At 42.8% G+C, this 17,011-nt stretch overlaps 1 protein-coding gene across 3 annotated transcripts in view; it reads left to right on the forward strand.

Annotated features, from left to right (window-relative positions):
* Positions 1-17,011, forward strand: part of MICAL3 (microtubule associated monooxygenase, calponin and LIM domain containing 3) — a 278,633-nt gene that overhangs the window by 124,331 nt on the left and 137,291 nt on the right. For all 3 annotated transcript variants that reach the window (XM_054718660.1, XM_054718658.1, XM_054718659.1), the window contains exons 12-17: positions 971-1,118; positions 5,113-5,309; positions 7,077-7,189; positions 7,285-7,347; positions 7,807-7,977; positions 9,692-9,775. In XM_054718660.1, the coding sequence (XP_054574635.1) occupies positions 971-1,118; positions 5,113-5,309; positions 7,077-7,189; positions 7,285-7,347; positions 7,807-7,977; positions 9,692-9,775 (776 nt within the window). The remainder of the gene's footprint in view (positions 1-970; positions 1,119-5,112; positions 5,310-7,076; positions 7,190-7,284; positions 7,348-7,806; positions 7,978-9,691; positions 9,776-17,011) is intronic.

A 17,011-nucleotide genomic window follows, 5' to 3' on the forward strand; every position in this document is an offset into this window, starting at 1 on the left:
CTGATAATGCCCTTTTGGAATACAGGTAACCTATCCAGAGACGTCTGTAATTATTTATTGAGCTCTTAGTGTACATAGTACTGCATAAGGCAGTGGTTCTCAACCAGACATGATTTTGCCCCTTAGAGGATATTTGGTAGTTTCTGGAGACATTTTTTATTGTCTTGAGTTGAGGAGGATGTTACTGGCATCCAAGGATGCAGCTAAACCTCCTACTGTACACAAATCAGCTCTCAGCCAAAAATATCAGTTGTGTCAAGGTTAAGAAACCTTGATCTGAGGTATTATGAGGAAATAAAGAGAAACCAGATAGAGATGCTGTTTATAAAGAAAAAAGGGCAGCATGTGGGCACATACACATGCCAGCTAAGGTTTTGGGGGTAAGGCTTTATGGAAGAACAGCGGCATTTTAACTGAGTACTATGATATTGCCAGGATACAGTGATAGAGATAAAGGCCATTTCATATTTTGTGTGTATTGAAGGGCCCCTGAGGATTTGTTTTAAAGGAGAGTGATGTGAGAAGACCTCTACATGTAAGATGGCATGGAGAAGGCAAATGGCATTATAATAATAGTCAGCTGACAGTTGTAAAGGCCTCGCTCTGGTATTGATATTGAGGATGGAAAGAGGACAGTGGACCATAATTAGAAGAAATCTCACTTTAGGGTCAGGTACAACTGGGTCCCAGTCCAATCTTTGCCATTTGTGAAGTGTGTGGTAATGATCAGGTTACATAGTATCTCTGAACTTCAGTTCCTTGTCTATGAAATGAGGGTAACAAACAGCTACCTCGCATTATGGTCATGAGAATTTTGTGACATGCAGAGCTGGTTTATCACGATGCCTGACAACTGTGTTCTTCCTACCTTCAGTAATTTTTCAAACTGGATATGTGTAGTACAAAGAGGATCCCATGTTAATGCTACCAAGTGACAACACTTTCATTAATATTTTTTTTGTTCTTTTAGAGTCTGTACCTCGTTCAAGCAAACTGCTTGGTTGGTGCCAAAGGCAGACAGATGGCTACACAGGGGTCAGTGTGACAGATCTCACTATGTCTTGGAAAAGTGGCCTGGCCCTATGTGCAATTATCCATAGATACCGCCCTGATCTGATGTAAGTTGTGACCAGACTTTCTGTTTCATTTTATATTCCCTAAGGATCTTAGAGTACCCTGCTATCAAGTAGCCAAATTTGTACTTTTTTCCTAGAACAAAATACATAGTAAGATATTTTCTCTAGAAAGCAATGATTAATTTCAACTTAATTACATTTAAAACTCTGAATGTTAAGTATTATGTAGCTCAACAAAGAAATGATTAGCTGAGTTTTTAACAGCACGCAAAAGGTCAAAAATTGGTTTTAACACCCACCTGGGTGTATTAACTTCACATAATGGAAAACTCTGTTTATTGGCCACAGGTTGAACTCTTCATTTCAGCCAACTGTCTCTCAAATGTTAGTGGTCATAAGGAAAACCTGGCTAGAACATTTGGCTGGCTGATGGCAAATGTGTCAGGCACTACCAACAAAACAATTAGTGCTTCCCCGCTTTATAATGGTTCATTGGTATTCTCTTACGTTAAGGATTGCACTTCCTGCTAAGATACTTCGTCAGTCCTACAAAACTCAGGTCACCTCACCCACCTACACCAGTAACATCTCTTCTTTTTACCATTCTTGACTCGTACAAGTGCAGAATCAGTACAATAGGGTGACCCCAAGTCACCTGCGGGTACTGGTGCACCCAGGCTTCCACCACGGGCATTCTCCCAAACAAGAATATTTGGAAACAGAAGCAGAGCAGGTTGAATTATTTTGGCTGCCTGTTCTTTTATAAGGTTCACTTAAGGGCCCAATTTTGGTGTGTTTATTTTAATGATTCCTTAAGAAATCCAAAGGGATACAGTTCCTATTTATATTGGGTTATGAGTTAATGAGGCAAGAGCTGTAAAAACAGCCTTGTATAATGTGATTTAGGAATGGGATTTTTTTATTGGTTTGGATAAAGGTAAGTGACCTCTGTGCTCTTCTACCTTAGTTTGTGCACAGCTGACAGTAGGGCTTACCCCACCAGGAAAAAAAGGGGGTGGGGAGGTGTAAGATTGGAGTCGCTCAAGGATTTACTAGGTGTACCGGTTAATAATGCGGATTTTTTTCAATAGATGGAGTTACACATATGTTGATATATATGTGATTTGATATGTATGCTATTTTGTAATGACAACAAGTTTCAAAGCTTCATATGTCAAATTTTCTGAAGTTGTTAACATCATAGATATTTTTATGCTTAAAAATGTTGAATTTTGTGCCAAAAAAAGAGCATTTGCGGGAAATTTTAATTCATTACTTTATTTTGAAGAAAAGTGCTGCTGAATACTTCAGGAAGCTTATGATGAACATGCTCCATCTCAAGATACTTATGAACGCTGGTTTAAACACTTTAAAAGTGATGATTTCTATGTGAAAGACAAAGAACGTCCAGGTCAACTGAAAAAGTTTGAAGACCAACAATTACAAGCATTACTGGATGAAGATGCGTGTCAAACTCAAAAACAACTTGCAGAAAGATTAAACGTTGCTCAGCAAACAATTTCCGATCGTTTACATCAATAGGAAAGAAAGTCTTTTTTGCATCGAATGTGACTGGCGATGAAAAGTGTATTTATTTTGAGAATCCCAAATACACAAAATCATGGGTTGATTCAGGTCAACCATCAACATCGACTGCAAGGCCAGATCGCTTCGGAAAGAAGACAATGCTCTGCGTTTGGTGGGATCAGGAAGGTCTGGTGTATTATGAGCTTCTAAAACCAGGTGAAACTGTTAATACTGATCACTACCGACAACAAATAATCAATTTAACCACACTTTCATCATGAAACAGCCAGAATGTGCCAGAGGACACGGCAAAGTAATGTTGCTTCATGATGAAGCACCATCACACACTTCAAAACCAGTTAAAGACACGTTAAAAGATCTTGCCTGGGAAGTATTAACCCACCCGCTGTATTCACCACACCTTGCTCCTTCAGATTACCATTTGTTCCGATCGATGGCACATGCACTTTCTGAGCAGCACTGAAGAAGTGGAAATGGTTTGCCTCAAAATAAGAAAAGTTCTATTGGGACGGTATCCACAAATTACCTGAAAGATGGGGGAAATGTGTAGCTAGCGATGGACATTACTTTGAACAAAGCACTTTTGATGTTTCTCTTGAAATTATCGTGTTTTCTTTGATTACAAAATTCGCCATTATTAACCGGTACACCTAGTAGGCTGACACAGCGAGCAAGGAGGAGGGAAGTTTATTAGAGGGAATGGGGGATGGAGCCACAACCAGGGAAGGTTAGGACTCAGCCCTCGCTGTCCTTGGGCTTGAATTTTATGCACAAAAATCGCAAGGGGCGGAGCCTGGGAGATGTAAATGTTCTAGCCTGATTAGATGGAGTTCATTGTCCTTCGGACTGATTGGTGCTGGCCACTGAAGCTGTGGGCTGTAGGCGGCCGTTGTTATCGTTGGCCTGCTGTCTCACCCTGGGTGCGGCTGCCTCCTGCTGTGCTGGATAGGGTGACCGCAGGCTGTTCCACGAAATGAGGCTGGGGCCACTTCCTCGTTCAGGACTTTCTCGTCCGCCTGAGCCAAATGCTCTCTGCTGGCCTGTCAGGAGGAAGCGGGAGAGCTTGAGAAAGATTGTGATAAATGACAAAGAAGTGCTTAAAAGAAGGGCCAGGTGAATCAGTTCTATTCCCAAAGGAAGGCAATAAAAAAAGGATGGAGTCAGAAGTAACTGACTTCAAAAATTGGTTTTAACACCCACCTGGGTTTATTAACTTCAGGAACTCTTCGTTTCAGCCAACTATCTCTCAAATGTTATTGGTCATAAGGAAAAACTGGCTAGAACCTTTGGCTGGCTGATGGCAAATGTGTCAGGCACTAGCAACAAAACAAAACAATTAGTGCTTCCCCACTTTGTAATGCTTCATCAGTATTCTCTTATGTTAAGGATTGCACTTTCTGCTAACACACCTCATCAATCCCACAAAATTCAGGGAGAGGTAAGGTGGAGGGGTGAGTGTAGGGTGAGGGACACATTCCTGTTGGAATAGACCAAAGGCTGTCTGGAGAAAGCCTACGTTATTTTCTCGTAACAGAAGACAGAGCAGTGAATAGGTAATTTGGCACTGTTTAGACCATGGTGACTTCATTCAAGATGAGCCTGTAGATTATGAGGTTTAAGGAATTTTTTGAAATGGAGTCAGTAGGTTAGCACAATGTAAGGCCTACCCAGTGCATCTGAAATCACCTGAAGAAGAGTGTTCTCAGTTGTTACTTAACGATTGAGTAGTAAGAAGCTTGAAATCTGGTGGGAAATGTTTGTTCATCTAAATACTTGGGAAATTTTAAGAAATTTAGCAATGGAAAAATCTTTTGAGGAAAGTTTTGGAATTCCCTTTCAAATAGAAGGCTGAGTAAGGTTTATCAGAGGTGATTTAACACAGCTATAATAGCTTGTCAGGTCCAAAGGACATTCACTATGCATAATAGTCCCAGGACTTTAAAAATAGTCTGATCCAAATAGGATTTTTATCATTATTTAACATCTATAATAATAAAAGGGTAATATGCTAATTAGACTGGATGTCCTTCCGTAGGAAGCCAGGGCCAGAGGAAAGCCAACCCGGGTCCCAGGTGCCAGAGGGAAGCCGGTGCTGGCAGCCGGGGGAAGAAAGGCCTACTCTTGCACGAATTTCATGCATGGGGCCTCTAGTTAGTTTAATAAACATAGATCACACACAAGATGCAAGGGAATAATGTTAATGATAGTTCCTTTATTGAGCTTACTATTTTAGTAAGAAATTTATGTAATTGCAAAAATTAGGATAGTTTTTTTTAACTTTCCCTCTTTTTTTTCTTTATGGGTAGATCTTTAATCATTTTTTCTCCTTGAGGATGATTTGTATTTCAAGTTTGCTCTCAGATTTCAGTGAAGCACTGCACATAGGATTTTAGCTGAGCAACCAAGAAATGAGGAGACTTCTTGATACTGTTTTCTGGTGTGGGGACAAACACTCCATCTTGATATGTTTTCTTATCCTGTTTCTCAGAGATTTTGATTCTTTGGATGAACAAAATGTGGAGAAGAATAACCAACTGGCCTTTGATATTGCTGAAAAGGAACTGGGCATTTCTCCCATCATGACAGGCAAAGAGATGGCCTCGGTGGGGGAGCCTGACAAGCTGTCCATGGTGATGTACCTGACCCAGTTCTACGAGATGTTCAAAGACTCGCTCCCCTCCAGCGGTAAGGACTGAGGGCTCTGGTGTGGGCGTCTTCCGTGTTCTCTGTTGTTGCCTGGCTTTCTCTCTTTCCCTGTGTCCTACATGAGCACCCACAAAAGCAAACTTGTACTGTTTTTACTGGCCAGCTGTCAGGGTAAGTTCCTGGGATTTTTCTCCATTGTTTTTTCCTTCTCAGCCACTCATTCTTACCAAAATCTTTCTCACTATATCTATAAATATGTAAAAATCATTCCTATCCAGAATTTTTTTTCTTGACTATTGTTTTCTCATACTCTTTCTTTCTGGAAAAAAAAAAAAAAAAAATATATATATATATATATATATGTATATATATATATATATATATATATATATATATACACATACACTTTTTTTTTTTTAAATTTTAAAGAGGGAGAGATAGATAGAAACATCAGTGATGAGAAAGAATCATCTACGGCTGCCTCCTGCACGCCCCCCACTGGGGATCGAGTCCACAACCCAGAATCAAACTGGGACCTCCAGGTTCATAGGTCAACACTCAACCACTGAACCACACTGGGCTGGCAGAACCACCTTTTTTAAAAAAGTGGGCTACTTCCTCAATTGCCTAAACTTTGTAACACTTTGCAACCTGGCTTCTGTCATTATTCCTCTGCTAGATTGTTTCCTTGGTCATGAACAATCGCCCATCCATGTTTTTTCACTTCTCATCTCTTATGCCCTTGGCTTTTTGCATTGATCAACATTGTGGAATAACATCTTTTGTCTGAAACTCTCTTTTCCTGGCTTCTGTGATCCTGCACTGGACTGGCTTCGTTCTCTTCCTTCAGTAACTGTTCCTTCTCTGGCTTCTCTTTCTTCTACATTTTAGTGTTTTCCAAAAATCTTCCTTGACTCTCAGCCCAATATCTGTCTGTCAGCATGCTACAAAAAATATTTCTGTTGTCATTTATTGTCTCTTGGAATAGCATAATGATTAAGAGTGTTGACCTGGGTTTACATCCCAGTACTAACATCTGTTAAACCGTAGGCTAGTTACTCAGTTTTCCTGTGCTTCAGTTTCCCCATCTGTAAAATGGGGCTTTTTCTATATATAACTAGATTGTGATATACTAAGAAGAACGTTTACAAAACGGAAACACTTAATAAATGTTAGCAATATATTATTAGTTTCAATTATTTAAAAAATTACTATTATTACTAATAAAACATTGGAATCCACAGTTTGTGACTCACCAGTGTCTTCCAGCCCATGTACTCTCATAGATAGATGTTTGTAGCTTTTTCTGATTAGACACACAGTCTTTACAATGGAAGTCCACAACTCTAACGTCAGTGTACACATTCATGGAGAGCCCCCTTAGTGTGCAGGCAAGTGCATGGGGTATGCATACACCAAACCAGTGACCCTTCGCTGCCTGTCCTCCCTCCCTTTCTCTCTGCCCTGAAAGTTTATCTCAAAGGTGAGGCTTCAACACTCTACTGTAACTTGTATCATGGGTGAATTCCAACTTTTGAAAAGCAAAAATGAAGGTTTTTGTGACTGACGTGGATGGGGAAAGAATTGGTATTGTGTATGTTGATGGAAAAAAGAAGGCTCAGTGTATAAACCTAAGCATGCATTTTCTTTGTAAAATTTCCTGCTAAGTTCCTCATACTTTTGTCATAGCAGATGAACCTTTAGAGCTTTTGGAAGTTCTGGGAGCCACCTCTAGGCAAGGCAGTTCTGGCCCGTACTTTGAGGTCCCCTCTAAGGCTATCGTCGAACATTGCTTTCTGTTCACAGATGCCTTGGACCTGAGCGCTGAAGAGAAAGCAGTCCTGATAGCCAGCACCAAATCTCCTATCTCCTTCCTCAGCAAGCTTGGGCAGACCATCTCTCGGAAGCGTTCTCCCAAGGTAAATGGAAAAGGTTGTTGTTTTTCACCAGCTGCAAACCCAATGGCAAGATATAGTGAATAGAATAATGCAGTCTGGCTACTCTCTTGGTTTAGGATAAGAAGGAAAAGGACTTGGATGGTGCTGGAAAGAGGAGAAAGACCAGTCAATCAGAAGAGGTGAGAATTATATGGGATTTGTTAGAATGGTTATACTCAATTGCCCTTTTTGTCTTAAAACCTTAATTTTCAAATTGATGTTGCTAGATCTTTTTATATTCACCCTTTATGAGAATTTTTGTGAGCAGATGCTTTTTCTGTGGGCTTTTGCCTTTGTTTATTTTTTTTGTAGAGCGCCCAAGGGAACACACACACACGTGCACCAGAGCTTTCCTGTCTCTTTGGAATCACATATCTGGCAAAGGGCATTGGCTTTCCTGGGGTGTGATAATCCCAGTAAAAGTCTGAGTGCCTCTTTGTATTCCATCTTGAGATTAGAACTTTGAAGAGAGCTGTTACGGTTAACCTAACGCAGGAATACCAGCCACCATGCGAGGTCCTCGCCGTACTTCTTCTGTGAGGGAAGGCCATTTGGGGGCTTCTCTGACAGAGGCTGGTTCTTTGGTGTCGATTGATCAGGAGGAAGTGCCCCGTGTGTGCAGAGGAAGAGCCACATTAGTGAGCACTCTGCCTGACAGGAGGACTGATGTCACACTCAGCAACCAGAACAAAGTAAAGTACATGGCAACCCAGCTGCTGGCCAAGTTTGAAGAGAATGCACCTCCACAGTCCACTGGCATAAGGAGACAGGTAAACCCATCTCACGCCTTGCTCATCCATACTTGATCTGGCTACATAGGAATGAGGTACCTTTTCAGTTGAATGAGATGGGATATGTTACAGACCCAAGGACTCATGGGCTCAAGACTGGTGTCTGATTCTCCCCATGTCTTGACTGTGGCAGAACAGAACATTTCAGAAGCTCCTCATGCTTTCAGTACTGCTTCATCCTCACCATTCAGGTCTGAGGTATCTGTGACAAAATTCTGCAGAGGGATTTTAAAATGTATATGTATATACCTATTCATATGTATAGGTTCACATTTAAATTATTAAAAACATACATGCTTATTAAGGAAAATGTTGAAAAGTATGATAAAGGGTAATTAAAATATCTCAAATTCTGTTTATATTTTGTTATAGTTCTTTCTGACCTTTTTTCTTTAATGCATTCTTATTTTCATAGTTGAGGTCGTTCTTATCATACACTTTTCCATTCTGCTTTTTTTTTCGTGTAACTTTGGTCATATTCCCACATCATTCCAAACTCTTTACAAGCACCTGTAAGTGTGTGCCGTACTTCTCTTAACTCTCCTCTAGTGCTGGATGTTCAGTCGTTTCTCATCAACAAACATTCTTGTTATAAACTGCTTTTTTTGTGTTGCAGATGACTTTACTAGGTTCTCCTTGAACTAGGTTGAGAATATGAACTTTTTTTTGTTGTTGAGAATATGAACATTTTAAAGATTCTTCATGGATACTGGCTTGCATTCTCCTAAGTCAGTGAAGGCGAACCTGTGACACGCGTGTCAGCACTGACATGCGTAGCCATTTCTGATTTCACACGGCCGCATGCCGAGGATGAAACATTTGCTGCTCCTGAGGATGGAACATTTGCGAAATAATGTTTTTTCCTCAAAGTGACACACTACCCGAGTTATGCTCAGTTTTTTGGCGAAGTCTGACACACCAAGCTCACAAGGTTGCCCGTCACTGGCCTAAGTCATGCCTGAGGATGCCGGACAGGAGCCTTGTCTCTCCTCCCGCTTATCTGAAAGTCACGAAGACTTCTTGCAAGAGGAGATGCTGGGATTTTGAAATTTACACTGGAAGTTCTTGTAAAAGTCCCTGGTGATTGGAGAGAGCCCATCCTCTGCATCCTTTCCCTCTTTCTTCATCTTCTCCACATGCATTAATGGTTGTTCCTGTGGACAGACTAGGGTGGGCACTGACTCACTGACTGTGCTTGGAGTCTGGCCTTAATAAACTTCTCACATCTAGCCATTGGTTATGGCTCACAGAGAAGATGATGATATTCATTCCCTGTTGGCTCTGGCAGCCCAGGTCCCACCCACCTTGAGAAGGCTGGAATTATTCTCCATTAGAGGAAGTTTGCCTCTAAGAGATAGTTGCTTCCTCATTTTGAGTGAAAGATTAGTTTTCCAAATCAGAATTAATAGTTTAGGCTTATAACATTGAGCTAGGGAAAAGGATAATGATAATTACAGCTTCTGTTTTTCCTTTTTTTATTTGTTTATATTTGCTTTTGGTTTGGGGAACATGGTGTTTGCTTTCCTTTATAAGCAAAGCTTTCTAAGAATTCTTTGTCTTCACCACCACCCCAGTATATAGATGTATGTCTGTCCTCCACAAGTACCTTTTTTGTGTCTTCTACTTTAATATATTTTATTTTGTTTTGTCTCCATGTCCTGTCCCCCACCCATACTTGGCCTGTGTGTCACAGCCAACACAAGAGCGTGGGGTCAGCCAGCCGTCCTACTGCCTACCTGAGCAGGGTCTCCCTGCTCCCACCCCACAGTGGAAACAGGTAAAGGAACTGCCCAGAAACCAGAATGGGTGCTGCATCCCCAGGCCTCCCCACCCTGTTCCTCCTTCTCAGCTAGCCAAGGTAGAGGCCTGCATTCTGGAATCCCAGCTCAAGCATAGGACATCTCTGTGCCCATTTGAGTAATGACTCTGGTGAAATTGTAATAAACAACACTGTTTGTATTGCATGATTTGTTTAACTCCTTGGGATTTGAGAAACCAGTTAGCAGGGTGGGCTGTCAGTTTTATGAAACTAGCAGAAGCTATGTGGTTAGTTGTTCAGGTACCCTAGCCTTTGGGGTTTTGCTATTATAGCGTTTATTCCAAGTTGACTTCTTGTTCATATGTGTCCTTATGACCATGTTAAATAGGAAAATGTTATCCAAGAAATCGTCCTGAACTATAATTTTTATTTGGTTCAGAACCTAGACAAAGATTCTTGTTATAAAGCTGCTGTTGTGTGTTGCAGATGACTTTCCTGGGCTCTCCTGGAACTAGGTCGAGAAAATTGGCATTTTCTTGGTGTTTTGTATACATTTAAAATACTCTTTTTAGAAATTTTCACTGAAGTAGTTAGTTGTAGGATCTCCTAGAGAGCTGCTTCTCATAAGCAGTACAGAATAGGACAGAAAGAGGAGGAATGGCACTGGTTGATAATAGGAAACATTAGAGGGACTGGAGGCCTCTACTGTACCTCCTCCACATCACAGCTGACAAGTTCCTGCTCCAGTGAGTGCACTGGACTTGTCTTGTGGGTTGGTATCATTTAAGACTAAGATTCTGAGAGGTCAAAGGAATATGCCTTCGATTCCTTCTTATGCTAAGAGTGACAGCTATTGCTGGGAAGCACTGAGGAGTGACTGAGTGGGTAATTTTTTTTCTAACCTTTCTTTTAAAAATATGCTGCATTAAAAGCAAGCTCATGAGGCTGAGATGGAAGCTTGGGAACAATGTCCAAACTCATGAAGCCAAGCTGCCTCTTTCCCTCTGCTTGGGGGAGATTTGTGCAGGAGTGCTCATTAGAAATTCGCTACCATTTTCTTTCCTCCCCCTTTCCTTAAAGTCTAGGTGGAAGGTATAATTAAAAGGTAATCTTCAGTTGAGGATCTGCAGAAGGGGAACATGAACTCTAACCCAGACCTCCTGAACGTCAGATTCTCACAGTGCCCACAAGGGCATCAGAGAGGGAAGGAGGGCACCTGCAGTACATGCGGAGGGGTGAACAAATGACCCAATGGCATGTGCCTGGGCCACTGCGGGGAAGCTTGCGGAGAAGTCCCAGGGGCAGGAAGTGTGGCCCAGCTGAGGCCTCCGTCCTGGTGAAGACTGGCACATCAGCTCCTGCCTGATGCAGCCATCCTGAGGGTATAAGGAGCTTAGTGTTTATGGCCTTTCTTGTGTTTCTCATGTTTATGAAGGATCTGGCCCCTCTGGCCTCGTGCACAGTGCTACATGGAGATGAACAGCTAGCTTGTCACCTGGGTAAATAGATGGTAAAAATTAGTGAAGTAGAATACTGCTAAACTGTGCAGGCAGCAGACTAGAGCCATTAAATCCAAACATGGGTTCTGTGGAGTGGGTCCCAGAGATGACAGTTAGAAAGAGCACCCGGATGAATAAGTGAGAAACCATGAGCAATGAAAATCCTGTTAGATCCTGTGTGCTTCTTGTTATATAGAGTTGGGAATTGTAAATTTACTTGGCTGTGAACTATAATTCACAGTTCTTACATCCATGTGAAATGTATTGTATTCACATATAATTTTTTCTCAACACTATAGCAGGAATGGTTTCATGAATCTTGGCCTTGTAAATGTCTCTCTAAAAAGATAAAACATTGGAAGGCAATGCCAGATGCTACAGAAACCTAGGGACAGAGGGACTCCCGTGGTGCATTGGAGCCCTCTGCTTCTGACTCACCCTAACTGCCGACCCCATTTAACACCCTTTAGGAATTGGGCAGGGGCTGACTGGCAGCATCTTATCATGACTCACTTTGTGTTTCTCTTGAAGTGGTTCAAGAAAGGCAGGAGGGTATGGCAAGCACAGCAGTGATGGCTGAGTTGGCACCAGGACCAGTTTTTACGTAGGTCATAGTATGGGAGGGAAATGAATAATGATGCTGCTTACCTGTGACTTCTGATTTTTTACCTTCCTGTGGAAACATTTTGGCTCCTCCCTCGCCACCCTTTTGTCTTTTGATCTCAGAAGTGCATCCTACAGGCAAACTCCTCATTACCCAGCCTTGGTTTACAATTAGGTTGTCATGAGAAGTGGGAACAGACAGGGGAACTGCTTCCCTAGTCCCACTAGTTCTCTCAGACCTGTGTGCTGGCCCCACATAGTCTTTCTGGGCTCAAGGAAGTGAGGATTCCTCTGACCTTGGAGTATGTGATTATTTACTAAGTCCTGCAGGGTTCTCTCAGTCATAGATTCTCAAGGAAAAAGATGGGACAAGATTGGAGAGGGATAAGATGGGGAGATAATCTGTGGACATAGGTATGGTTTTCAGGTAGTGGAAGATACTTAATTTTTATATCCTATTTCCTGTACTTTCTTGCATTTCCTTGGTAGTTTTCCAGAACCTTTTGAGTATGAGGGGACTCAAAAGAGGAAATAATGGCAAGGTTTTCTCATAGTTGGTCCCGAAGGAGAATGCTGCTCTGTTCCTGTTGGGTGGCAGGTGATAAGCCATTGGAAGGGTCTGCATGACTCCCTTCTGATGATGGCCTGTGTGTCCTTTCTCTCTACTTATAACCAAAGTCATTTCTTCTGTCCTCCAACTTGGATAATATATAGTCTTGATCCCTGGTGGTTTAGAAGGTACTACACTGCAAGTCTGTCCCCAAGACCAGCTGCAGCTAACCAACAGCGGGAGTCTGACCTGAAGACCAACAGACTGTGACACACCACCCTCCCTGACCATACAGTGATTTGCTATTGAGGATGGAGGGGCAGGGAAGGGGGCTTCTGATATGTTTTTTTCAAATACCCCTTCATCCTTCCAGAACCAGCCTGAATGTGGCCACTGTTTCACCAGTCTTCTCTCTGTTTGTGTCTGTTGGTATAAAAGCGACGCGAAAAGGAGCATTCTCGGACCTGCCCCAAAAAAGTGATTGCACTTTCTCCACCCCCTACTCCACCTCCCTGTCGGGCACATGGCGGCCAGCAGGTGACCTCCTCTGCATGCTCCATTGTCCTATCTGTGTCTTTCTGCCTGCCTTTGTAGGTGGCTAGGGTAGAGACTAAATCAGGACTCCCTCCTTTCAATTACAACTTAAAAAAATAGAAAAACCATTTGTAGAAACCATTTTTGTAGCAGTAGCAACCTTTATTGCTACAAATGAGCAAATTTCTGATTGGACCTCAGAAGAGTACAAATTACATTCAAACCCTGGGTGGTTTAATCTAGACCCATGTCATGGGACTACAACCATACAATCACAAACTAAAATTTAAACTATATTTGTCACAGACATGAGGTTCAAACCCTGGAGAGCAACATATTTTTATATAACCCTATTTAAAGCAGCCATTTTTGCCTTGCTACCGAAGGAGATTGAGTTAAGATAAAATTTTGGAAGCTTTTTATAGGGCTTCACTCTATGGGTTTGCTTCCTTCTGATTTTGATAACCCAGCCTCTTGCTTATCCAACTTCTTCCAACGAACACTGCCCTTCCCATCCACCCCATTCACACTCAGGCAGATCATTCGAAACTGCTTTACAGTAGAGTTAACTGGAGCAACAAGGTTAACGAGGATGACAGCATACATTGTGGCAAACACTCTTACATAAAGTATATTTACAGAATTGCTTTGCTGACCTTTGTAGTATATTGCTATAAAATAAAATACAAATTTTAAACGTAGGATCTATGGGAAGGCATTTTCTCAACTAAGGTGGCCTATTTTAAAGGTGACACCTCCATAATGTGTCTGATTTTTAAAGGCCCAGCCTGTGCCCCTGGGTCTAAGAACGGAGCTGCTGTAGGTGTAGTGCTACCCTGCCCCGTATCTCTACATAAGAGCTAATATTTAGGAGCATTCACGGTGACCCAGGGAGTATTCTAGGCTCTTCATGTGTGATATCAAGCAGTTCTTACAATAATCTTACAAGACTGCTACTATTATCTCTGTTTTACAGATGAGGAGACTGAGTCATAGAGTAGGGAGGTAATTTGTACAAGGTCACCCAGATGGGTCCAGGAACAGATTCTGGATGGTGTGACTCTGGAGCCCGAACTCTGGCCTCATCCTGCCTGTGGAGACAATATGCTCATGGGCTCTGGACAAGAGCAGCCATACCAGCAGCTTTGGATCAGTTTCCCACCAGAACGAGGCCATAGGTGAATTTTCAGTCATCCAAAGAGTGATGGGAGCGGCAGTTCCTGTCCCCCTGCCCCTAGGATTGCTGCTTGAGTGGTTGCCTCAAGTCAGCGGAGGCAGCCGTGTTCCTGTCTTACAGGTTCCTACCCAGCCATGTGTGTTTTCCTGCTTACTGAGAACACTTCTAGTCTTTATCCTCTTCTCTCTTGACAAAAATATGTGTTTGTCCCATGTTCCTATGAAGGGACCACTCCCCATCCTGCACTTCCCTCTGGATTTTTCTGGCAGTCATGTATTCCAGCCAATTTCCACCCCCCACCTTCCCTTTATACTGTCTATGGAAAGCTTCACCCTTCTAACCTATCTCTCCTTTTAAACCTCCCACTTAATGCCTCTGATTTTGTACCGCCCTGTGAAAGAAATATGTTTGTTCCACCTTTATACTAAGTAGTTCTTTTTTTTTTTTTTTTAAATATTTTTATTTATTTTTAGAGAGAGAGAGGAAGGGAGTGGAAGAGAGAGAAACATCGATGTGAGAGCAACAACAATCAGCTGCCTCCTGCATGCCACCTACCCGGGATCGAGCCTGCAGCCCAGGCATGTGCCCTGACTGGGAATCAAACTGGCGACCTTTCAGTGCACAGAACGATGCCCAACCAACTGAGCCGCACCAGCCAGGGCCGTACTAACTAGTTCTTTATTTATTTATTGGGAGCCCAGGTGGGCAAAATAGCTGTACCAAAAGTTGTCCTTGGGTCACCGGGTTTGATATAGATGGGATTATGGTTCCTTGGGATGGGGCTTAGTGGAAGGCCGGGGATTTGTGTTGAAGTAAACTCTAAATTTCTGGCACTGTCACTTAGTAGTTCCAAATAGAGCATTTTGATGGAGCTTAAATTTCTGCTTTGTTGCCAACAGACGTACAGGGACCTTGGTGCTGACAGCTGTGGCAAGCAGAGTCCCCATCATGAGAGGGTAAAAGAGCATGAACCATGGCATGGGATGCTGCTGAGAGCCACACAGATGGGACACGCTGGAGGGGTGGGGGGCAGAGGGAAGGTGAGGATGGGACCTTCTCCCTTTGCTTTTTGCACTCTTTTGTCACCCAGCCAAGAGCCAGAGTTGTTGTTTTTTGTTTTGTGTTTTGCTAACGGTGTTGATCCTTGCAGGTAGCATTCACCCACCAGAGTTCAGATCAGGTATGAATCTGTATTATTCTAAAAAGCCCAATGACTTCCCATTTCTGCCCACCTTTCTCATTCCAATATATGTGCCGGTGGCAGAATAGCATTTGACTACCAGGTATGACTTAGGGCAAGGCTCTAGATCAGGCGTCCTCAAACTACGGCCCGCGGGCCACATGCGGGTGTTTTTGCCATTTTGTTTTTTTACTTCAAAATAAGATATGTGCAGTGTGCATAGGAATTTGTTCATAGTTTTTTTTTTTAAACTATAGTCCGGCCCTCCAACGGTCTGAGGGACAGTGAACTGGCCCCCTGTTTAAAAAGTTTGAGGACCCCTGCTCTAGATCAAAAAGCAGGAGGTATTTGCTTAGCTCTTTTGACAGTGGAATAACTTGAGGTAGAAATGCTGAGAGAGTTCTTACTGATGTAGGGATTTCTCAAGTATGAAGACGACAGAGGGGAAAGAAGGTGATAACAAGATAGGGTTGCAATTAAAAGGCTTTGGCCAATCTTTCCTGAAAAACTAAAGGGGGAGATTACTGTTTACACCTGGCCATTGTATAATTTGATGAAAAGCAGAGATGGCCCATTTTAAAAGCCTGCTTATTTTATTAAACTTTTTGGTTGTTATTGTTACCTGTAAATGTGACCTATGAGTGGCTGTAGCTGTGCAGCTGCTAATTTCACATGGGTCTTTTTTGTTGTTTGTTCCACAGGTGTCTTTTAAAAACTTTTACCTCCCCTTCTGCCTCTGCTCTCTGAGAAGTATAATTATGGCTCAGCAGCAAATCTGGTTACTTCTCGGATCTGTGGGGAAGTTAGCCGTAGTGCTGTCTTCCTGTACCTTGTCACTGAGCCAAAAGCAGGCGGTCTGGACTGCCAAGAGCACTTGGTACCAGGTGCTGGGGTAGCAGGAAGGAGACTTCCTAAAGTGGAGAGTGGGCATCTTTTCATCTCCTCACCCACGGCCCAGCTCTGCTTTGTTCAGTCTTTGGACTGCTTCCTCTCACGAGCTCTGTGTGTGTCCAGCCTCTGTCTTTTTCCCAGGCTATATTCTTCTCAAAAAGAAAACTAGCCATTTCACTGAGTGGGGCAATGCCCTACATTTTGGGGAATATATGTTTAATGAGGTTTTAATGATTTTTACTGAAACTGTGAAATGAAGAATGGAGAGAAGTATCCTCCTATATAATAAAAGGCTAATATGCAAATTGACCTAACAGTGGAGTGACTGGTCGCTGTGACACGCACTGACCACCAGGAGGCAGACGCTCAACACAGGAGCTGCCCCCTGGTGGTCAGTGCACTCCCACAGGGGGAGCGCTGCTCAGAAGCCCTGAGCCGGGTTCATGGCTGGCAAGTGCAGCAGCGGTGGCTGGAGTCTCTCCCATCTCTATGGCAGTGCTAAGGATGTCCAACCACTGGCTTAGGCCCGCTCCCATGGGAATTGGATATTCCCCGGGGGCTCCTGGACTGCAAGAGGGTGCAAGCTGGGCTGAGGACCCTCCCCCCCGCCGTCGCCGCTTCCCTCCCCACTTCCCCCAGTGCACAAATTTCGTGCACGGGGCCTCTAGTCTTGAATAAAAGGAGAATTGGGCAGGGAGAGAATATTAGAAGTCTAGGGCTGTGGTGCACAGGAAGAAAGATAGCAAAATTGCAGGGAGTTTTTTTCTTCATTTTACCAAAAGGCTGGTTTCCAGATTCTTTAGTGCAAGCTCCTGTCTAG

The sequence above is a fragment of the Eptesicus fuscus genome, chromosome 7 (assembly GCF_027574615.1).
Source record: "Eptesicus fuscus isolate TK198812 chromosome 7, DD_ASM_mEF_20220401, whole genome shotgun sequence".
In the NCBI taxonomy this organism is placed as follows: domain Eukaryota; kingdom Metazoa; phylum Chordata; class Mammalia; order Chiroptera; family Vespertilionidae; genus Eptesicus; species Eptesicus fuscus.